The sequence below is a fragment of the Cucurbita pepo genome, chromosome LG03, assembly GCF_002806865.2.
Source record: "Cucurbita pepo subsp. pepo cultivar mu-cu-16 chromosome LG03, ASM280686v2, whole genome shotgun sequence".
NCBI lineage: Eukaryota > Viridiplantae > Streptophyta > Magnoliopsida > Cucurbitales > Cucurbitaceae > Cucurbita > Cucurbita pepo.
The window spans coordinates 12,829,429-12,853,338 of NC_036640.1; the positions used below are offsets into that span (position 1 = coordinate 12,829,429).

The window sequence follows — 23,910 nt, forward strand, 5'->3', positions numbered from 1 at the left end:
AATTTATAACGAATTATAGAAAAAAATGGAAATTATTTGGATTGTTAAATAAGAGTTTCGTTATCTAAGAAAATGCTTAATTAGGATGTAATTGATTATTTTTTAATATTAGATAAAAATAAAATTTAAAACTTTAAAATATTTTAAACAAATTAAAAACAGAAAGCAACCAGTGACACTTCAGCATATAACAATTTATTTATTCATATAATAATTCAGGCAACGTTAACGATTTACGAGGACGAATTTCCCTCCCCGAGTATTATCTTACCCGCCGATCCGAACAGCTAAAAACACGCCATTAAATTATTTATTCCCAAAAGCCCTGAGCAAACAAGCGTTGCTGCAACGTTCACGAGGTGTCTCCCCGCTAAATTCAAAGGGCTTATTGGTCATTTCACTTAGAAAATAAAACTAAATCTAAATAAGAGAAAAGTAAAGACGGCTCAAACGCGATCTAAATCTCAACCAACCCTTCTCCCATTTCCACGATCTCTCTCTTTCTGATACAGAGAGAATGCTCTCTCCGGAGCCGGCGACGTCACCGGCAGTGATTGCGATCTAATCCGACTGAGTCAAATTCCGCCATTGCCGGAGCGGGTAACATTCCGGTGACCAGAGTGGAAGCTAAAACCCTAACAATTGTTCATTTCTTGGTAGATCCTGACTAGCTTGTCCGGATCTCACAAACTTGGTGGGAATGGCTTCTTCGGAAGCCGCTTCCCGTCTGAGCCAGGTCATAACCCCAGCTCTTGAGAAGATCGTTAAGAACGCGTCTTGGCGGAAGCACTCCAAGCTCGCACATGAATGCAAATCTGTTATTGAACGCCTCGCGTCCTCACCAAAGCCTTCTTCTCCATCTCCTCCGTCGTCTCCTACTGATTCCGAGGCTGAAGGTGCGGTTCCCGGCCCCCTCAACGATGGCGGTCCGGATGAACATTCGCTCGCTGAGTCCGAGTCTATTCTTAGCCCACTCATCAATGCTTCATCCTCGGGAGTTCTCAAGATAGCTGATCCAGCAGTTGATTGCATTCAAAAGTTGATCGCGTATGGTTATTTGCGTGGCGAGGCTGACCCCAGCGGAGGCGTTGAGGGGAAACTACTGGCGAAGCTGATCGAATCGGTGTGCAAATGTCACGATTTAGGTGATGACGCTCTCGAGCTTTTGGTGCTCAAGACGCTTTTATCGGCTGTCACGTCGATCTCCTTACGAATTCACGGGGATTGTTTGCTGCAGATTGTTAAGACTTGTTACGATATCTACTTGGACAGTAAGAATGTGATTAATCAAACTACAGCAAAGGCATCGTTGATTCAAATGCTAGTGATCGTGTTCCGGAGAATGGAGGCAGATTCGTCTACAGTTCCTGTTCAGCCTATTGTTGTTGCGGAATTGATGGAACCGATCGAGAAAACGGACGCAGATGGGTCGATGACGCAATTTGTACAAGGGTTTATCACGAAAATTATACAGGACATTGACGGGGTTTTGAATCCGGCCACGCCCGGTAAGGTGTCCATAGGTGCGCACGATGGTGCATTTGAGACTACTACGGTGGAAACAACGAATCCTGCTGATTTGCTGGATTCAACTGACAAGGATATGTTGGACGCAAAGTATTGGGAGATTAGTATGTACAAAACGGCACTGGAGGGAAGGAAAGGGGAATTGGCAGATGGGGAGGGCGAGAGAGACGATGATTTGGAAATTCAGATTGGTAATAAGCTGCGGAGGGATGCATTCTTGGTGTTCAGAGCTCTTTGCAAGTTATCCATGAAGACACCACCGAAGGAGGCAATGGCGGATCCGCAGTTGATGAAGGGGAAGATTGTCGCATTGGAATTGCTCAAAATTTTGCTGGAAAATGCTGGTGCTGTTTTCAGAACGAGTGAGAGGTATTTTATACATTCTTATGATTGGAATCTGCATTGATATATCAATTTTTTTTAACTCGTTTGTTCAACCAATCTTTTACCTCTTGTGGATCTTTACCTTGCTCTGGAAGATTAAAAATAAGAAAATCAAGTTCTTTTCTTGCTTGGTTACCCTGCGGAGGTTAAATTCCGTGGACTAAAGATCTTTTTACCTGGTTCTGGGTCCTTTATGGCATGTGTTATGCTGGAGGGTAATGGAGGATCTAGACCACTTGCTTTGGAGTTGCCCCTCAGAGCTGATTATTGGCTACTTGTGGTATTAGTTGGGTGTCTCCCTGAGGTTGTAGGGAGCTTCTCAAATTATTCATCCCATGTGGGCTAGTAGGGACTCCATAACGGTTGAGTTGTGCTCGTATTGACAAACTGTATTTTGGTTTTTTTTTTTTTTTCGGGAGGGGAGGGGAGGGGGAGGATAAGAAGCACGTTACTCGCTAAACGATGAGAAACAACTTAGGGGCTAGGGGTAGAGAAAATCCCCTCCCAAGGACTACGGAGGATTACAAAGGAAGAGTCTTCTAGTCATGATAATAAGAAAGTCTATAATTACAGAAGGAATGAATTTGTTATGATTAGTACATCACCAAAAAGTTGTTTTCTGTATGCTACGACGAAAAGAATCCAGTGAAGTCGACATATTTTTGGTTTAGCTTCTACCAACTCCTTATTGAATTGGAGCCGAGAATTACTTGAAAATGGATTAGTAGGTGGCATGGGCTACGAGTATAAAGCCAGGCTTTTTGTATGATAGTTTTCAGTTATACTTGCATTTTTCTTGATGAAAACTAGTTGAAATTGGTGGTAGAATTGTCCACTCTGATATTGGTGCTCCTTGCTTGGTGTCCCTGTTGTTGCATTTTGATGAACTTGCTTTCTCACAGGCAAAAAATGTGCATTAGATTTTCTCTTGTTGTACTTCTGGTGGCAAATCATTAGTACTAAAAAATGTCTATACAACAGGTTTCTGGGTGCCATTAAGCAGTATTTGTGTCTTTCATTGTTGAAGAACAGCGCTTCAACTCTTATGATTATATTTCAGCTATCATGCTCCATTTTCATCAGTCTGGTATCACGATTTAGAGCTGGATTGAAAGCAGAGATTGGAGTCTTTTTCCCCATGATTGTTTTGAGAGTCTTGGAAAATGTTGCTCAACCGAACTTTCAACAGAAGATGATAGTGCTTCGATTCGTAGAAAAGCTGTGCGTCGATTCCCAAATATTGGTGGATATTTTTATTAATTATGATTGTGATGTCAATTCATCCAACATATTTGAGAGGTAGGTATGCAACTTTTCAAACATGGTGCTTGAGATTCTAGCAATAAGAATTCTCACCTGATGCGTGATCCTTTCAGAATGGTCAATGGACTTCTTAAAACTGCTCAAGGTGTTCCACCAGGTGTAGCAACTACACTATTGCCACCTCAGGAGTTGACCATGAAACTTGAAGCTATGAAGTGCTTAGTTGCTATCTTGAAATCAATGGGAGACTGGTTGAATAGGCAGCTAAGGATTCCAGATCCCCATTCCACCAAGAAAATCGAAGTAGCTGAAAACAGCTCGGAATCTGGTAATGTTCCAATTTCTAATGGTACTACTGATGAGCATGGTGAAGGTTCAGATTCCCATTCTGAAGTTTCCACCGATATTTCTGATGTTTCGACAATAGAGCAACGTCGTGCATACAAGCTTGAACTCCAGGTAAGCTGACGTTCTATCTTTTGTTGCAACATCTCTATCTTTTTCTGCATTGTTTATTAACTATTGTGGAACTACTTGATGACTTGTGGCAGGAAGGTATATCACTTTTTAATCGCAAACCTAAGAAAGGAATTGAATTTCTTATCAATGCTAATAAGGTGGGAAGTTCACCTGAGGAGATAGCTGCTTTTCTTAAAGATGCGTCTGGTTTGGATAAGTCTCTGATTGGTGATTATTTAGGGGAGAGGGAAGACTTATCACTTAAAGTAATGCATGCATATGTGGATTCCTTTGATTTTCAAGGATTGGAGTTTGATGAGGCCATTAGAGCACTCCTTAAAGGTTTTAGGTTGCCCGGTGAGGCACAAAAGATCGATCGTATTATGGAAAAGTTTGCCGAGCGTTATTGCAAGTGTAATCCAAAAGCTTTCATAAGTGCTGATACGGCCTATGTCCTTGCATACTCCGTCATATTGCTTAATACTGATGCCCATAACCCAATGGTTAAGAACAAGGTCTGATCCCTATCTCTGATAATCTGGTTAATGTTAAAGAGAGAATGCTTATATATTTCTCTTTATGCAGATGTCTGCTGAAGATTTCATTAGAAATAATCGTGGCATAGATGACGGTAAAGATTTGCCGGAGGAGTATCTGAAATCATTATATGAAAGGATATCAAGAAATGAGATTAAAATGAAGGATGATGAAATGGCTCCTCAACTGAGACAGTCTACAAACTCCAACAAACTCTTAGGCTTCGACAGTATCCTAAATATTGTGATTCGTAAGCGATGGGAGGACCAGAACATGGAAACGAGTGATGATCTTATCAAGCATATGCAAGAGCAATTTAAAGAGAGGGCTCGCAAATCTGAGTAAGATTGGATGGCTTTCCATGAAAATCTTCACTGCTTTAATTCTTCTTCTTAACGATTTTTTGTTCTATATTATCTGCATACAGAACTGAACTTAAGGTGTGGCTTGATCTATTTCCTTTATACCCAGAATCTAATGTTTTCCTATAAAAATTATAGGCTTCATTGAAGTTCCTTTGAAATGTGACTCTGGTTGCTTCATAATAGATTTTTCTTGTACTTTTTTAGGTCTGTTTATTATGCTGCGACAGATGTTGTCATTCTTAAATTCATGATTGAAGTATGCTGGGCTCCTATGCTGGCTGCCTTCAGTGTTCCACTCGACCGAAGTGACGATGAAGTAATTATAGCTTTATGCCTTGAAGGCTTTCAATACGCCATTCATGTTACTGCAGTAATGTCCATGAAGACTCACAGAGATGCTTTTGTGACTTCACTTGCAAAGTTTACCTCCCTCCACTCTCCTGCTGATATCAAACGAAAAAATATTGATGCAATTAAGGTTTGTTTTCGCATGCCCTGTCTTCTGCTTTTGTCTTGTTATCAGGGTGTGAGTGTCCTACTCCTTGCATTAATTATGCTCATGGCTCATCCCTCCTAAACTCAAGATCTACTTCAGTAGATAATTTGAGTTTTGAACTATTAAATTTTCCATATCAAGGCTTGAACTAGGACCATGGAGAGATTCTTCAAATATCCCAAGCCCGCAGTATATGCTAGCTAGCTCTTTGGGTACTTTTTAGAGTTTAAATTACACAAGTCGAATAGGTCCATCGCTGCTACAATGAGGTGGTGGGTCAATGTAGTCAATACAATTTCCAGCTTCTAGTTGGCTTGGTGATCTGTTACTCAACCTCTATGGATAAATAATTATCAGGTGATATAAACTTCAAAACAGGCCATTGATCTGTAGGATCCTGCCAGTACAGCTGAAATTATAGAACCATAAACGAACCCACTTGCCCATAATGGGGCAAGCTTTTTGCATTATTATTTCTGGAAGGAAAACGAATTCCAGTTTAATATGATGGAAGGTGAGACGAATACTCTAGTTGAGTTCAGCTGTCTCAGTAATAATCCCCGACTCTACTGTGTCATTGATATTCTGACTTCATCATTCGGTGATAAAATAATAATCAACGTCCTCACCTTGGATTTAAAGACCTTTAACTTGTTTATTTTGCCTAGACGAAGTATATGACAATGAAATATCTTTTGGCAAATATTTCTGAATGAACTGATTTTAAGTTGTTCATTTGTGGAATATGAATCTGATTGTGAAGATATTATCTGAATTTTCATTAGGCAATAGTTAAGATTGCAGACGAGGAGGGAAATTTTTTACAAGAAGCATGGGAACATATTTTGACATGTGTTTCTCGGTTTGAGCATTTACATCTCCTAGGTGAGGGTGCTCCTCCAGATGCCACTTTCTTTGCTTTTCCTCAAAATGAGTCCGAAAAGTCGAAGCAATCCAAGTCAACGATGCTTCCATTATTGAAAAAGAAAGGAGTTGGGAGGATTCAATATGCAGCTGCTGCTGTGATGAGGGGTTCATATGATAGTGCTGGTATAACTGGCAATGCTTCTGGAGTCACATCAGAACAGATGAACAATTTGGTTTCTAATCTAAACATGTTAGAACAAGTTGGAAGTTCTGAAATGAACCGCATCTTCACCAGGAGCCAAAAGTTAAACAGTGAAGCTATTGTGGACTTTGTTAAGGCACTCTGCAAGGTTTCCATGGAGGAGCTGCGTTCCACATCCGATCCTCGTGTCTTCAGCCTTACAAAGATTGTTGAGATTGCGTATGAACTTTTGCTCTTTTCATTTAATGGAAATCTCAGTTTTTATTCCTGCTTAATGATTAGTACAAGTTTGTTTATTTACGGAATTCGTAAGGCAGTTTGCTCAACATTTCAGGCACTATAACATGAACCGCATCCGGCTTGTATGGTCAAGCATCTGGCATGTGCTTTCTGATTTCTTTGTGACCATTGGATGCTCTGAAAATCTTTCAATTGCAATATTTGCAATGGATTCCTTGCGTCAATTATCGATGAAGTTCTTAGACCGAGAAGAGCTGGCGAATTACAACTTTCAGAATGAATTTATGAAGCCTTTTGTCATTGTAATGCGTAAGAGCAGTGCTGTTGAGATTCGAGAATTGATTATTCGATGCGTCTCTCAGATGGTCTTGTCTCGAGTGAATAATGTTAAATCTGGATGGAAGAGCATGTTCATGGTATAGGAAGCCTATGTGAACTCCATCCTACTTTTTGTTCTATTTTGGTTGCTTCTTGGTGAATTGATGTTTGTTTTTATTTTCAGGTCTTCACTACAGCTGCTTCTGATGACCACAAGAATATTGTTCTTCTCGCCTTCGAAATAATCGAAAAGATTATAAGAGACTATTTTCCATACATTACGGAGACTGAAACGACCACCTTTACAGATTGTGTAAATTGCCTAATCGCATTTACCAATAATAGGTTTAACAAAGACATTAGCCTCAATGCCATTGCCTTTTTACGGTTCTGTGCAACCAAACTTGCTGAAGGAGATCTTGGATCCTCATCAAGGAACAAGGACAAGGAACTCTCTGGAAAAATTTCGTCTCTTTCGCCTCTGAGAGCAAAAGATGGCAAACATGATACCGAGATGACCGACAAAGACAACCATCTCTATTTCTGGTTCCCTTTGTTAGCTGGTAATGACACTGCCTAATTTGCCTTTTATTTATTTAAACTGTCAAGCATTTGTATCCAGACAATATCTAATTATTCTATTCTGTAAGAAGTTTTGAGAAAGGGAAATCTAACATGGCTTTGTAAGAGTTACTTCACTTCTAATGACACTCAAGTATTTTGTTTCGGACTTTGCAGGCTTGTCGGAACTGAGCTTCGATCCCAGGCCCGAGATCCGAAAAAGTGCCTTACAAGTGTTGTTTGATACCTTACGCAAGCATGGTCACCATTTCTCATTACCATTGTGGGAACGGGTTTTTGAGTCTGTCCTGTTTCCAATATTTGATTATGTCCGACATGCTATTGATCCATCAAGTACTTCATCGGAGCAGGGAGCCGATAGCGAGAATGGGGAACTTGATCAAGATGCGTGGTTGTATGAGACATGTACCTTGGCTCTGCAACTAGTTGTTGACCTTTTCGTCAAATTTTATAGTACTGTCAATCCCCTTTTGAAGAAAGTCTTGACGCTTCTGGTTAGTTTTATCAAGCGTCCTCACCAAAGCCTTGCTGGCATCGGTATTGCTGCGTTTGTTCGCTTGATGAGCAATGCAGGAGATTTATTTTCCGAGGAGAAGTGGCAAGAAGTGGTTTTCGCTTTAGGAGAAGCAACATCTGCGACGCTTCCCGATTTCACGTTCCTAGTCAATACCGATTCTACAATAAGAAGCCACAGACTTGAGTTGAATGGGGAGAGTAATGCAGAGACTAATGGTTCTGAGTTACCCGACGATGATACCGAAAGCCTAAGAACGCAACATGTTTACATTTCAATGTCGGATGCCAAATGTCGAGCTGCTGTTCAGCTTTTATTGATACAGGTAGGTTCTGTAAGCTCACCTGTCTCTTTGTGCTTATTGTATTACGTCTGTGTGAGTCTTCAATATTATAGTTGTGGATGCAAGAGGCCTCTTTGTTTTGCTGATAAAACTGAATAAGCTGCTCATTTGTTACAATAACTTGCAAATATGCAACTTTTCTGCTGTTCGGATTTCTATTGATAAAATCTGACAGTTCTCTTGTAAAATTTGGCAGGCAGTTATGGAGACCTACAACATGTATAGGTCTCACCTTTCGACGAAAAACATGTTGATCCTATTTGATGCTTTGCACGGTGTAGCATCTCATGCTCATAGCATTAATACCAGTTCGGCCCTACGTTCAAAGCTACAAGAGTTTGCGTCCATAACGCAAATGCAAGACCCTCCACTGTTACGACTCGAAAACGAGTCATACCAAATTTGCCTCACTTTTGTACAGAATCTTATTTTGGATAAACCTCATAGTTATGAGGAGGCCGAGGTTGAATTGTACCTCGTTAAGCTTTGCCACGAGGTGTTGCAGTTCTACGTTGAAACAGCGCGGTATGGCCTTGTGGTCGAAGCATCAGCTAGTAGCGGCACACAACCACATTGGCCAATTCCTTTGGGTTCTGGGAAGCAAAGGGAGTTAGCTACTCGGGCGCCTCTCATCGTAGCGATTCTTCAGGCCATTTGTAATCTAAATGAGGCTTCATTCGAGAAGAATTTGGCAGGGTTCTTCCCTTTATTGTCTAGCTTGATAAGTTGTGAACATGGATCGAATGAGGTCCAACTAGCTCTCACTGAAATGCTCAGAGCTTCGGTCGGTCCCATTTTGCTTCGGTCTTGTTGATCCTTCTCGGTAAGTCCAGATCTCAAATTTTGAGATGTATGATAAAATATTTATTGAAGCCTTCAGTCGTTTTTTTTTTATTCCAGTCGATTTTTCATTACATTTCCCTTCTCGCTTCAATGATCATAGCATAAGTTTAGGCATGTAGCATAAGGAGTTAGTGATGGCTTTGAATTTTTGCTAGTAATACTTAACCGCATTGAATCTTAATTTATTTTGGACAGCCCCATCCATTCAGAATTCATAGGGATAGAGTTTCTTGCCTATGTTCATATATTTTCAAGCTGTAAATTTGCATGTTCGATGAGGTAAGAGTGTCTCAACATGAGCATAGCTCAATAGTAATTGGCATATACTTCCTATTAGATACTTTTGAACGTTCAAATTTGAAGTTGAGAGGCTAAATTTTTTGGCACGAATATATATGGAGATTTGAAGCATATGAGAACAGGAGAAAAATCTTAAATTTATATGGATAGTAATCAAACAAATGTTTAAATTATGAAACGTACATTGTGTTTTCTTTGATTACTTTTAAGTTCCTTGCTTTCAGACTTGCTTTCAGACTTAATTATGAAACAGGGAGCTTTTGATGAATTATAAAAGGAAGTCTTAGAATCCAGGACTTGCTTTCAGACTTAATTTATTGTTCTTAATACATGTTTTAATAATAACAAACTGTATATATGATGCTGTTACTGCACAAGTTTCATTGAAATTAATTAAATTTACCTTAACTCATAAGCTTCAAAGACGAAACATGGGTGAACGAACTCCAAGCGATACTTTTTTAATAATCACTTGATATAAACTCGAGATAGTTTCGAAATTTTGTCACTGTCTTTTGGAACAAGCAGAAAACCGCTAGGAAAGACTTAAAAAAGAAGAAAAAAAGGAATGAAATGTGAACAGCTTGCATTTCAGATCAATTTATACAATATTTGATCCAAGTTTCCAAAATACTAAGTGGGTCCCAGTTTAAGGGAGTAGGGACTCTCTCACTCTACAAGACTTTTCCCCTCTCTTTCTCCCTCCTTCCTTTCTCTCCTGTTCCAATAATTTCCTCCCCATCCATTCCAATCAAAGGCTTTTAACGCTTAAAAAAAATGGAAGTTTCCCCCAGGATTAAGCATCAAAAGCCTCTCTCATTCATACAGCTAATGTATTAATGTGTTAAGAAATGAGTTCAACTTACTTACTTGTGATTTCGTTCAGCTGGAAGACTTGAGAAGGATTGAGATGCAACTGTGATACTAGGAAGTTCTTCCATCCTAGCAAGTCATGTATGAGTTAGAAAGAATTCCCAATATGTATTTGAGAAACTTAGCATTCGATTCTCAGCCTTCGCATTTCGGATCGGAACACGGGACTGGAAGTTAGTGTTCGACGAGCAAGGTTCCTTATGTCCTCTCTGGAACAATCCCGTGATATGCGAATTAGCTCCCAAAGTGCACCTCCACTAATCATCTCCTTTGCATTCACTTCTAGAAAATTGGAAAATTAATGAAAAGATTAAAACGTGATTCAAATTTGATGCAGCAGATGACTTGTGAGTGTTTGAGAAAGAATAAAAGCCTGACCATGTTGTGCTAAATGGCATAGAGCAAGCTCGATATGGCGTCGGATTGGTGCTACTTCATTGTTTGCATTTTGTATGATCCAAGGAAGTGCTCCATCTTCTATCAAAAGAGATCTGCCACTGCTCATCCCTGCAAGAAAGAGCAATTAATCTAACTAGCCTTGTTCATCAACATGTCACTAAGTCGTCACAAAATTGTTATCGAAATCGAGCATTACCATGACTAGATGCTCGGGACTCGCATTTTGCAAAGTTTGCTACTCCACGAGCAACTTGAGAAAGAACATCTGGGTGTCCACATCGCACCATTCCCAGCAAGGCTTTTAAGCCACCTTCAGATCTCAGTTTCGTCTGTAGTTTTTCTGGTAAAATATAAGACCAAAACATAATAACTAATATGATAAGATACCCATAATGCTAAAATTAACAGACAGATATATCTCAGGTAAAAACATCAAAAACATAATAGGGAAACATACATCAAACCGACATCTCATTAAACCTGCGTCTCTGACCAAGGTAGCTGATTCTTCTCAAGATTTGGTGACAATTTCTATTTTAATTTCAAATTAAGAAAATATTTTAAAAATGATCTTCGGTATATTGGGGGTTATAGATCAACAGACGAGATGAAGTTCTATTTTAATTTCGTAATGTAACTCAGTGATGGTACTGCCAAGAGATAAAGTTCTACTTTTCTTACCGTTGCCACATAAATTAGCAATGGCTCCAGCAACCATGCGCAAAGTTTGTGGATCCTCAGCAGCATTGGCAGTTAATGACAGTAGACTAATTCCCCCTTCAGCCATTATTCGTTCTTGATTGGCTTCTATTATGTGGAAAAAGTGAAATATAAACACATCAAATCAAAGAAACTGAACCGGAGCAAGCAAACACATGGTCGATAAGATGCTGTCAGTAGCAAAAAAGTATCGATGAACATTTACCATTCATAGCGAGATTGGCAATTGCACCAGCTGCTACTCTTCTTACCGTTTCATCCTCATAGCTTCTAAGAAGCATCAGTAAAGAAATAAGACCACCTGCCTCGACAATCCTCTTCTGATTCGACTCTGCTTACCACAATGTCAAAAGCTACCAAAAACTCAGAAATAAAGTCGAGATTGAAAGAAGAGACAGTAGTATCAAGACAGTAGTTTCACAAAGCTTGCTAGTAACTAAACATATCAGCAACATATAAGAGAATTCTAAAAATAAAATTTGAAATATAGTGAACATGTAATAAATATCCTCGAGAAAAACTTGCCTTCAGCAGCGAGATTGGCTAATACTTTAACAGCATGAATTCGTACACTGGCATCTTCTGAGTCCAGCAAGGACAATATCTTTTGCAAACCAACTGCCAAGGAGGCAAGAAATAACAGAAATATAAAGAAAAAAAAAATATGAAGCTATGAATAACCTCGCTGAAATACTAAATTGCTAAACTCTTGTTTACCTTGTTCAAAAAGAGTGGCAACTGGTGGCTTGTGACCGCTCTTTGTTTCTTTAAGTTGAGAGTGTCTAAATGGAGACGTGGGAGTCTCATAAGCAGAAAATCCACTGTCAGCTCCACCCCTATCAAGACACCTCCTCATCTGCATGGAAGCACCAAAGCCATTTTGTTTACAAATTATGATGCCATCAGTACATGCACATCTTTCTTTCAGTGGTACTAGGTCAAAGAATGAAACGACTACCTAATCCTAGCGACTCACTGGCTCTAAAACACAAAATTTCATCTAAAATGAAATATAGTCTATGCATGGTCTACTACATGAACTTAGCTTCTAAATCAAGTTATAAATTGCAAGAGCATAGTGAATTGGCCATACGACAAAAACTAGCCCAAGGTCTATACAAGATAATGAAATTATTTTCTACATAATAGGTACCTGTTCAGCTTCAAGGGTCAGTTGCGACAATTGGCTTCGTAATATTATTACTTCTTCTTCAAGTTCCTTTTTTTGACGAGCCTCATCTTCCAAAACTTTAGTGAGTTTTACAACATCAGATTCTTCACCTGCCTATACACCATAAAGCACATTCAGTTGTCGTGTATGCACATATATCAACATAAATCAAACGTTACCGCTGAAGTAATCCATTTTAAAACGAGTACACACATTTGGCTGCCTGTTTAGTTCTAGTTGATGTCTAAGCCTGCTGACCTCCTCTTCTGCCGCCTTCCTAAGGTTTACTTCATTTTCAAGCAACTTTTTCACTTCAACTTCTTCACCAGCAGAAACATAGCCCCCCTACACAATCCTCCAAAACCATTGCTTGAGTGTCAGATAAGCGTCCTTCTCCCAGAGACAATGTGTAGTTTCCACATCAACAATGGATGGGGAGCATTCATACCATGGAGTCGCATAAACAGTATATTGTGAGATTTCAAACAATTCAAATTCAGAATGCTGAAACATTAATTGGATATCAACTACAGCAGTAGAATTTGCATGTGGCAGCACGACAACTATTAAAATTTTAATGACTAAAGTGCTTCGACGGAATGCCTCAACAGTTATTTGGTGGTTTATTTGATTAGAAAGGAGTATAGAATTTTAAAGGACGCTCCAAGAAATTTGGGAAAGGTTTGGAAAATCATGCAATATAAAAAGGGACTAACTTAGTAGACAAGTTCTAAAATGGTTAGAACCGCATAACCATATTTAAGAACACTAATATTCTCTTTTTCCCCCCTTCATGAATAGTAAAAGACTCCTGCTGAGAAAGCTATAATATTACCTGTCCACTCCAATTGTCACGAACAGAATTTTCATGATCAATCTTTGACTGGTTCAAGACCAACTTCTCTTCCAGTTTCTTGACAGTGTCCATATAATCCATCTGGCATTTTTTAGTTTCCTTCTACAAAAGACATTAAATTATTTCATTCAACAATGAATGGTGCTAAAATGCCCTCCCTGACCCTCTCCACATGAAGCCAAAATAAATAACCAGAGAGACCACAAGAATTACATGGCCAAGAAAGACAAAAAATAAAAAAATAAAATAAAAAGTTCTAATGATCAGAAAATCGAAGAGAACTTAGATGAGAATGTTGAAAGCTAAGAACTTAGATGAGAATGTTGAAAATACTTCGAGAACCAACGGAAAAAAAAAAAAGAAAAAAAAAAGAAACAGAACTGTCCTAAACAAGCCAAAAGCATTTCGTAACATTTCAATCTCTTTAGAAACTACAAAGCAAGATAAAGAACATGTAATAATATACCCAGCCATTAAACATGTAATAATGGTTCCAATATCCCTTAGTCAAAAACAAGAAATTATCAGTTGGTCATGAACAGGAATACAGAATTTCAATTAATGACAATTTTCTCAGCATCGAATTATTCACAAATAGACTACTCAACGATGTTAAAACTAAAGCAGAAGGGAAGCCCAACTTTTACTGTGACATGTAACATTGAATTGACTGGCCGGCAAAAGAGTTCAAAGGTTGTGCAACACGATACTCAAAGCTACTAGAAGAAATTAAACAAACCTCCAATGCATCAGCAAAATTCCTCTCAGCCTCAGATATGCGGTTTTGAGCTTCGAGATGTATCTTTTCAACTTCATCTTCAAAAGCCTTCTGTTGTCTTTCATTTTCAGCAATCAGTTTGTCCAGCTGTACCTCAAGCTTCCTAGACAAACTTCTATAATCAAATTCCTCTTTTATTTTCAACATATTCTCCACCTTCATAGCCTGTAACAGAAGGGGCAATTGAGATTATTTCATCTAAGTAGAAACAAATAAAATTTTCAAATAATGAAGTTAAAGATAAGTGAAATGAAATGTAAGAGCTGATAGAGATACTCCAAAAAAATGCCAGTTTAAAGAAAAGTAGTCTGAAATATGAACCACATTGTAACTTAGAAAACTCAAGAGACTCACCCTTTGGCCAAATAGAATGGTACTAGCAGTCTCTCCCCGATGGCGTGGAGATGGACCAATTGTCACAATTAGAGAAGTTCTTGCTGAACCTGTTTTACACAAATAATGACCTTAAAAGAGGATAGGCAGTGAGAGTAAACAATTTGGCAAAAGTTTTGCCTGATAAAAAGAATACAACTTTCACATCCACTAAGGTTCATGAAAGTACAAAAGAGTGCAACTAAATGGGGACAGCAAACTCAAATGATAAAAAAGGCTATGAAAACTTCTCAAAGCTTTGCACAATTAGCTAACACAAAATAAAAAAATAAAGCAAGTTAACATATATATTAAGATAGCAGATCTATCCAGTAGGGATGATCAAGAGATATGGGCAAATCAAGCCAACCAACTGAACCAACTCCAGTTGGCCAATTTATGAAAATAGTTTATCAGGGTCAGTTTTCATCTTTTCTGCTGATCGGTGAGTCCAAGAAGGGTTCAAACCGACCGATATTCAGGTCATTTTCAATTTATATATATGCATACATATGTATAATATGTATAATTATAATTATAATAAAATAAAATAAAATAAAAATTTGCAGTCCATCACCACTCAACATCCCTCTTTCTCTCTGAAGACTTTCCCTTTTGACTCTCAGAAACCATTGCTGACTGACCAATGACCACCCCTACTGTCCAGACACTAGAGGAATGGTCAGCGATAACATTTTGCTGTCTGACAAATGAGCCCAAAGGTTTACTGAACTCTGAAGAAGTTATTTCTCTCTCAAGAATAATCTGAAGATATAACTAACCACCATCGTTTCACCGTCTGACAAATTTACCAACTAATTACTAATGTGCCCCTTATAGTATCTTTAATAATTGTCCTACCACGACCTGAACATTCCTCCAACCCAACATACACCTTACCCTCAAAGTGTAGGTTAAAAACGGCACTTGACTAATATGGTGGCTTGTCCACTCCATGGCAGCCAAGGATAAGGCGCAGCTCAAGGACAATTTGGCCTATTCCATTACAACTTACGGGTGTAACTGAAATCAGTTGATGTCTCTTTATGAGTATCTGTTGCTATTATGTTTGAAGTTTTTCCTTTTCATGTACTCAACAATTGGGAGCAAAACTTCAGAGAAATTTTATTCCATTTCTATCCTTTCTTTTTCGTCATTCAGATGGTAACCATATTTTTTGGTTCCATTGTTATTGGTATACAATCGAATACTAGGACTGGATATCTTTTCCAATTTTCTCTGTATCTTCTTTAATTGATCAAAGGCATTCCTAACCATTTTAAAACATTCAGAGGAATATTAGATACATGAGATGCTATACTTGATTCTTTTCCGCTGTGCTGGCAAACACACACACGTCTATCTTCAGCATTCAATAGTATTGAATCATAAATTACTACATTAGAGCAAATAGAAGATCATGACCTGTAAGTCTTACCTCCAAATGAATCTCTGAGCAATCTCGTAAGTTTGGAATCTCGTATAGGAACATGAGCACTACTTTCTGCCAAAGCATTAATGCACTTTCCTAGAGCAGTAAGTGATAGATTAATCGACTTAGCTTCCTCCAACAGATGTCCCTCACTCCCTGCAAGAAAGGTTCAGAGATGAGCATATCTCAATTATTCTCAAGGGACCAACCATCTAATTCTACTATATTTTATTGTCAAGGTAATTCGCAGGATATCAAATCCCACCATGGTTTGAATCCACTCTCTCTAAGCTCTTTAATAAATTAAATATTAATCATATTAAAATCAATATAATGCAAATAATTTAACATTTTAAATTAGAAAATAATAAATTGATGTGCCAACTATTGTACTCTTCGACTTTTAATCTCCCCAAAGATAAATTTTATCCATTTCTAAGTAGATAAAAGGTTGAAGTTTTAGGGATCAATACTCTCTTTTTTTTTTCTTTTTTTTTTTCTTTTTTTTTTTGAGAATATCACATGACAAATATGTGGATCAAGTTTGAACCGACAACCTGTAAGTAGAAATTTCTTAATCGTTAAGGATCAAGGCTCTTAAAGATACTGTTGTGTGGACTATCGTTAGAAAGAAATTTCTTAATCGTTAAGGATCAAGGCTCTTAAAATATGTGGACTATCTTAACCCTAATTCTCAGCTCTCACAAACTAGGTTAAGAGGATATTTTACACTGAACTACTTTGTCGACAAAAAAAAAAAAATGATCCTCCATGCATCGTTATGACTCTCACCATTAACCGGATAGGAAACGAAAGACTTTGTTCCACTAGGAACACCCTTTATGGAAAATTAATAATCAATAGCAACTTCCCCTTTTTGTTTATACTACACCATTTCAGACAAAATAAAATAAAATATCATAATAAACAACAGCAAAACCTGATGTTTATTTCAACCACACTGCTAACGGAAGATTATTAAGGCACATCTCAGCCAACAAAAGTAAATTCATACTAGATTTCAGAGGACGAGTACAAATCTATTACAGTCGCTAGAGAGGGAACATACCTGACTTGTGAATGCGCTCTGATCCTGCCAAATCCACTATAACCAGCTTGCTCTTTCGAATAAGTGGCCTGAAAGGTCTACCTAACTCTGAAGGTTCACCCTCTTCACCTAAAAGAACCTCTTCCCTTACAACTGATCTTTTAACCTGTACCTGCACTACAGCGTTGATATAATTTGAATTATCAAGATCCAACAAAAGTCTCCTTCCTGATAAATAAATTGTAAATCATGAAATATTAAATCGGAGCCACATAAGGATATATAGGCAGTAAGAAACTGATTATTCACCATCAGAATTGCATGGCTACGAGAAGACTCGGTATTCAACTTTGTATTGGCAGCAAACCGATGGGCCTCTCCAAGACGTAGTATCTCTAGAAAACTGCTTTGGTTCCTGATTTCCACAACAGTTGCTCCAGGTACGGAAACATCACCCGTTTTAGGATCTTCCACAAATGGGATATTATCATTTGCTGGATCAAGCAAGTCTTGCAGAGTCTCCATATAAAGCTAAACAACAGAAGCCCAAAAATATGAGTAAGTTGCTTGCGAAGAACCAAAAGACTTCAATTAAAAATTTGGAGCTTCAACAAATTATGAAGGAAATAAAAATCCAGAAGATATATAGTGTGAAACAGCATAAACAAATAATACATGTACTATTTTGTCCTGTGAAAAAACACCTGCAAGTAAGAGACTGAAACTGAATCTGCTTCATGAGATACATCAGCTAAAATATCCTCCATAGCACGGACCATAATGCCACGATCAGACATATCTTCATCCCCTAATCGTCCAAGCGTAAATGTCTTCCCTGTACCAGTCTGGCCATAAGCCATCACGGTCCCATTATAACCTTCCAGAACACTCTAAAAAATGAAGCAGGTCATCACCATCAGAAGAAAAAGAAAATGAAATAAAATAGAAGTTCATGATGGAGTGTAAAAATGCATGCTAGTGTGAGTCATAGAGCATGATACAGTCGGATCAGAAGAATGATAAAAACTACTGCTTTTTGGCATGACATGTATCTGGTTCTCAACAACTTTAAAACTAAAGAATATTGCAAGCATACACACCTCCACTACCGGCTTTGCAACTACTTCATACACACGCTTCTGTGATGCAGATTCAGTAAGCACCTCATCAAATTCATATGTGTCAGAATCCCAATTGTTCTTTCGAAGTTTCAATCTTTTAAGCTGCCATGAAGTAACAAATAAGGTCAATGTCAAATCCTATAATATGAAAAGAAAAAGTTCATTCAGATTTGGCCACTAATAACGGGAAGCTGATTTCCTATGTCTTTTGTTTCCATCATATTTAATCTCTTTTTTTATTTTCGATAACTAGGTATTGGGGTCCCAGCCCCACTAATCCTAGAAAACATTTCACCCGTCCCATGGCCCAGACCCGAAGAAATTAAGGGTTTTTCTTATTGAGCTCATCCAAATGTTCAAATACACGACTTCTAAGTAGGTATCACCAATGAACCACGTACCTTTATTTCAGACTTCAATTTTAATAAACTGCCGTTGGCCCAGAGGAAAATTTTTATTCCGAAGTAATCTAGTTATTCTCAAATGTGCTACTAATAGCAACTGAATCTTCGTTGTCTTCCATTATCACGAGACTGTAATTACTTCAAATGAACACACAAGCAACATGTTTTTGCTTATCTCATGGCAGTAATATTTGCTCTATTATTCTACCCAGGATGAGCTGAGAATGAAATAAAATATATTAACCTCTGGTTGCAGTTCCACACAATCAGCAAAATCTGCATCTGCCACTTGCTCTTCTGCATTTCGGGGTCGTAATCTAACAGCCACACGAACTCTTCCTGGCACTGACCAAATCATATACAACATGGCGAAAATAAGCAAGGCTTGGTCATTACACGCTACATATAGAAAAGAGGGAGAGAAAAATGCAAAAATAATTCCCATGAAGCAAAACACTAAAAATTCGAGGTCCAGTTTCCAAAAATCCTCCTCCTAATTAATCCTGAAGTACTGAATGCACCAACATTGAAAGTACACCAATTCAATTTATTGAACTATGATGCTTAAAACCACAGTCGCACAGCTGAATCTGATAAATAGACCACTTATTTGAGGAAGCGAAACTCGAAGATCAAACTGCTCTGAAGAAAATGCTGAAGTCAAAGCAACTCTAGATGGCAATTACAGGACACTTTACCAGAATACAAAAATAATAACTACGAAAACAAGCAAAATAAATCAGCTCTATGTCCATTTGATTTAGCAAGTCATAATTTCAAAATAAAGATACATTTTCACGTACCTCCATCCCCATCCTTATTTGAATTGGAGCCAAAAGACGCAGAAGTAGACCGACGAATAGATGGCCTAGCCTTGAACGACGAACTCCTGAGGTTAGAAGCAGCATGCGACGGCCGATCCACCTTGAAGGATCCTCTATGAGAGCCGCCATTCCTATAAGCACCATTCAAAGCCATACAATCCGAATATAAACAACAGAAAAATCACAGTCGATCAAGGATTCAAAGGCGTCTGGTCCTTGTTAGCTTTCTGAAGCTGCTCGGTACAAGCAAGCAGTGAAAGCGAGTGAAAAAACCAGAAGTTATGGGACAAATATAAAGCGTTTGCTTGTGCTTGCTGGCTGGCTAGCTTGATTACACTGCGAAATGATGGAGAAAAGGAGTGGAGCCCAAATAAGTGAAGAGGAGACAGAGATGGTCGCAGATCGGTAGGTCCAACGAAGAAGAAAATCGAGAGAAAATAAATCGACCACGACGTGAAACCACCCGTCGGAGAAAACTGCGCGGCGGCCAAAACGCCCCCACGTCGCCGACCACTCTTAAATATCGCCGACGGTTTTCACAGTGCCTTCGTGACGAGTATTTCTAGAAATTAAAAGAAAATGGAATTATCTTCAAAGGGAAAAAAGATGCTGATTTCGCGGCAAAAACCACAAAGTAATTTCAGTGTTTATTAATAAATTATTTATAAAAAAAAAAACGAATTAAAATACGTGCTAAACCCAAGTGAATAATAAAAAATAAATTATTTAAATAGCTCATTTAATTAACGAATAGACCTAAAATAGTTAATTAAATTAGAGAATCTTTCAACTATTATTCGTGTAAATGCTCGATAATTATTTTCATCATAATTGATCGAAAATTACTTAATGTAACGATCCAGATCCCACCGCTAACAGATATTACCCTCTTTGAGCTTTCCCTTTCGAGCTTCCTCTCAAGACTTTAAAACGCGTCTGTTAGGGGATTTCGGGCTTCCCCTCAAGGCTAGATATTGTCCTCTTTAGACTTTTCCTTTCATATTGTCCTCTTTGAGCTTCCCTTTCGGGCTTCCCCTCAAGGCTTTAAAACGGGTCTGTTAGGGGATTTCGGGCTTCCCCTCAAGACTAGATATTGTCCTCTTTGGGCTTTTCCTTTCATATTGTCCTCTTTGAGCTTTCCCTTTCGGGCTTTCCCTCAAGGCTTTAAAACGCGTCTGTTAGGGGATTTCGGGCTTCCCCTCAAGGTTAGATATTGTTCTCTTTGGGCTTTTCCCGCTTTAAAACGCGTCTGTTAGGGGATTTTGAGCTTCCCCTCAAGGCTAGATATTGTCCTCTTTAGACTTTTCCTTTCGGACTTCTCCTCGAAGCTTTAAAACATGTCTGCTAGGGGAAGGTTTTCACACCCTTATAAATGGTGGGTTGTTCTCCTCCGAAAGTGGACGTCACATAATCAATTAGGTCAAACCACAAATATTTATGGATCAACGAAAAATAATATTATATATATATATATTTATTTATTCGATATTTTTCATTTTAATATTATAATAAGGAAAAAACCAAACTAATTTTCATTTAAACGTTTGGGCCGATCTCGGCCCATTCCAATATATCGTTATTGGGCTTTGCTATCGCGGAAGCCCAATTTCCACTTACCCACAATCAAAAGCCCATCCAACAATTTCGCTGTCCAAACCCTAGCCTTAGCCATGATCAGCCATTTCCACTTCCCTCCATTAAAATCCTCATCCGCTCCAATCAAAAGCATTTCTCCATTCAAAGCCAGTCACATCACATGGACCTCTCCGTCTGCTTCCTCCGACGTTCTGTCACCGGAACTATTTCGACCACAACGACGACCACCGCAGCAATTGCAAACATCGCCGTCATCATTCTGTAAACTTCTGCGCCCTTCCACATATCCTCCTCGGCGGTTTTCCTTTTCCGGAAACGATTCCAGTAGCTGGTTGGTCCGTGAAGAAGGTTCATCATCTGCGAAAGTTTTGTTATCGGTTGGGTGTTCCAAATGACCAGTGTTCAAGGCTTTGGCGCGTGCTTGCAGGAGCATGCTCTTCAGTTTCCGCGTCCCAGTTACAACGACAGCTGCAGGAGGTATACATACCACTTTCAGTTGAATTATTAAACAACGATTTAAGGTTTTTGGATTTACTTGAAATGCATTCACATACGCCATTTTAGTAGCTGCCTTGACATATTATTTTATTTTAAGTAATGAATAATTTATTCGTACTGATTGATGCTGGTCATTAAGCATCCAGCTGACTTTGACCAAAGTTGCTCCATCGATGATTATTGCAACCAGTCGTGGCTGTGTGTTTCTACTTCTTAATCGAATTACTTCTATTTCGCATCTCCCTGCAATTTTTCGTTACAAACATACTAGCAATACATATAATTCCATGTATATTCTGTCTGCATGTTCGTTTTTTATCACTTCAAGTATGTAAGAAAACGAAAGGAAATAATCTTAAGTCATGTCGCCAATGATACTGCCGGCGAACGTTCGGTTCTTCCTATTTTGTTCAATAGATTAATTGTTTCCTGAAGTGTAAATGAAATGTAACGTAGAATATCAATTGGGTTCACCGTGAATGAATGGTTCGATTTGAAATGGAGGGCTGTCTGAACACTACTTGTCAAATTATGTACTTACCAATGTTACTTCCTTCGTTACTGTCAGACGCAAGAGGACTGCCTTATGGAGATCTCCACAGGCTGCCATCCTGCCCAATGCACACCTTCCAATGCGCAGTTTGGAAGTCAAGAACAGGTGAGCTATTTAATTTTTTGAATTCGTTCTTATGGAGGTTAAGTTGGGAAGGCCTCTCGCCTCTTAGTGAACTGGTCAATGTCTGTAAATAGGATTTGTAATTGCGTTTTTCATGTCGGCTGTTTGCATTATGTAGCGTTTGGGTTTACTAGCGTTTAGGATATTAGTTATTGCTGTCTGTTTACTTCAGTTCATAATAATAGTTTTTCTGTTAAAATTATTTTTTTATCACAGAGCTCAACTTTCCTCAGTTGGTAGATATAAGATAACAAAAGATGTGAGCATTTTTTTTGCATGCTTTCTCTCACTGATTAGACACAATGTAATAATTGACTGTTCTTCATTCACCATCACGGTCCGAGGAAGAATTAAACGACCAACTTGCTCACACCCCCCACCCCAAATTTTTTTTGGGAGATACTGGCCGGGAATTTTGATATGGTGTGAACCCTTATAGTAAACATTCTGAACTCAACAACTGCTGTTACACGTTACTAGCAATTAACATTGTGATCGACTTATGTAATCAGTGTCTGAATGTTTTTTGGCTCTACAATATTTATGATTATGAATCTGTGCTGGTGTATCCGCTGGGTCATAAAGTGTTCTCTCTTAGTCATTGCTGTCTGTTTATTTCAGTTCATAACAATCATAGACTGGCTCAATTTCTCCAGCTCTTATTTGCAGGACATCAGCTGATGATATCAAATCTCTCAGACTTGTAACTGCCATTAAAACACCTTATCTTCCGGATGGTAGATTTGATCTTGAAGCATATGATGCCTTGGTGAATCGGCAGATCGAAAATGGAGCTGAAGCTGTGATTGTGGGCGGTACGACTGGCGAAGGTCAGTTGATGAGCTGGGATGAGCACATAATGCTTATTGGTCACACTGTCAACTGTTTTGGTGGATCAATCAAGGTCATAGGCAACACTGGAAGTAACTCTACAAGAGAAGCAATTCATGCTTCGGAGCAGGGATTTGCTGTTGGAATGCACGCTGCCCTTCACATAAATCCTTATTATGGCAAAACTTCCATCGAGGGAATGATCTCACACTTCAATTGTGTGCTTTCTATGGGCCCAACTATTATATATAACGTACCACCTCGAACTGGTCAAGATATCCCCCCACATGTCATTCAAACTGTTGCTCAAAGTCCCAATCTGGCAGGTGTGAAGGAGTGCGTTGGAAACAATCGTGTCGAGCAGTACTCCGACCAAGGAATTGTGGTTTGGAGTGGAAACGACGATCAGTGTCACGATGCCAGGTGGAATCATGGAGCAACTGGAGTTATTTCTGTTACTAGCAACTTGGTGCCTGGTTTAATGAGAGAGCTCATGTTTGGAGGGAAGAACCCTTCCCTAAATGCAAAACTGATGCCTTTGATGGACTGGTTGTTCTTCGAACCCAACCCAATAGGCCTCAACACGGCGCTTGCTCAACTCGGGGTCGTGAGGCCTGTGTTTAGGTTACCATACATACCTCTTCCAAAAGCAAAGAGGGAGGAGTTTGTGAATTTAGTCAAGCAAATTGGGCGGGAAAACTTCGTCGGTGAAAAAGACGTACAAGTTCTCGACGACGACGATTTCATTTTGGTTAGTCGGTATTAACAGCACGGTTCCTTGGTCCTTGCTGCCTTGCTGCTTCAGATTTTTCAGGTCTGTACTCTATTCCCCATGCACTTAATCTTAAGATTTCTTGTTGGTTCTCTGTAGTAAGGCAGATTGTTATGGGTTTTGTGGTGTTGAATTTGTAGTAATAATAAAATATGAATTAATGGACGTGAAACCCAAGTCTTCAACTCGTTTCTTGGCGTCTAAATGGATGCCTGTTGCTGTTGGTTGGGGCCTCATTCTGTTGAGATATCCAATTCCAAATTTTTTAAAATTATATTAAAGGTTTCCCCCTTACGTTA

General features: G+C 38.8%; 3 protein-coding genes across 4 annotated transcripts; 2 read left to right on the top strand and 1 right to left on the bottom strand.

Annotated features, from left to right (window-relative positions):
• The first annotated feature begins 700 nt into the window (after positions 1–700).
• LOC111790129 (brefeldin A-inhibited guanine nucleotide-exchange protein 2-like) lies at positions 701–9,121 on the top strand. The gene is made up of 11 exons (XM_023670956.1): positions 701–1,896; positions 2,893–3,210; positions 3,288–3,633; positions 3,726–4,148; positions 4,219–4,511; positions 4,740–5,013; positions 5,817–6,319; positions 6,435–6,756; positions 6,843–7,221; positions 7,397–8,079; positions 8,294–9,121. The coding sequence occupies exons 1-11, from the start codon at positions 701–703 to the stop codon at positions 8,909–8,911; spliced, it is 5,355 nt and encodes a 1,784-aa protein (XP_023526724.1). The 3' UTR covers positions 8,912–9,121.
• A 685-nt stretch (positions 9,122–9,806) lies between these two features.
• On the bottom strand, positions 9,807–19,841 carry LOC111790956 (kinesin-like protein KIN-UB). Of its 2 annotated transcripts, none has more exons than XM_023672099.1 (19): positions 19,218–19,841; positions 18,659–18,759; positions 17,990–18,112; positions 17,594–17,779; positions 17,199–17,420; positions 16,911–17,061; positions 15,848–15,997; positions 14,392–14,480; positions 13,999–14,202; positions 13,239–13,358; positions 12,617–12,748; positions 12,386–12,517; positions 11,950–12,088; positions 11,758–11,850; positions 11,438–11,563; positions 11,194–11,319; positions 10,709–10,852; positions 10,492–10,620; positions 9,807–10,395 (listed from the first exon to the last, which is right to left on the bottom strand). In XM_023672099.1, exons 1-19 carry the CDS (start codon positions 19,390–19,392, stop codon positions 10,235–10,237), a joined length of 2,703 nt encoding a protein of 900 aa, XP_023527867.1. In that variant the 5' UTR covers positions 19,393–19,841; the 3' UTR covers positions 9,807–10,234. The 2 variants fall into 2 exon arrangements, with proteins under 2 accessions (XP_023527867.1, XP_023527866.1); XM_023672098.1 differs by having other exon boundaries at positions 13,239–13,361; positions 19,218–19,840.
• A 1,078-nt stretch (positions 19,842–20,919) lies between these two features.
• LOC111791537 (4-hydroxy-tetrahydrodipicolinate synthase, chloroplastic-like) lies at positions 20,920–23,885 on the top strand. The gene is made up of 3 exons (XM_023672922.1): positions 20,920–21,311; positions 21,901–21,990; positions 22,678–23,885. Exons 1-3 carry the CDS (start codon positions 21,226–21,228, stop codon positions 23,603–23,605), a joined length of 1,104 nt encoding a protein of 367 aa, XP_023528690.1. The 5' UTR covers positions 20,920–21,225; the 3' UTR covers positions 23,606–23,885.
• Positions 23,886–23,910: the final 25 nt, after the last annotated feature.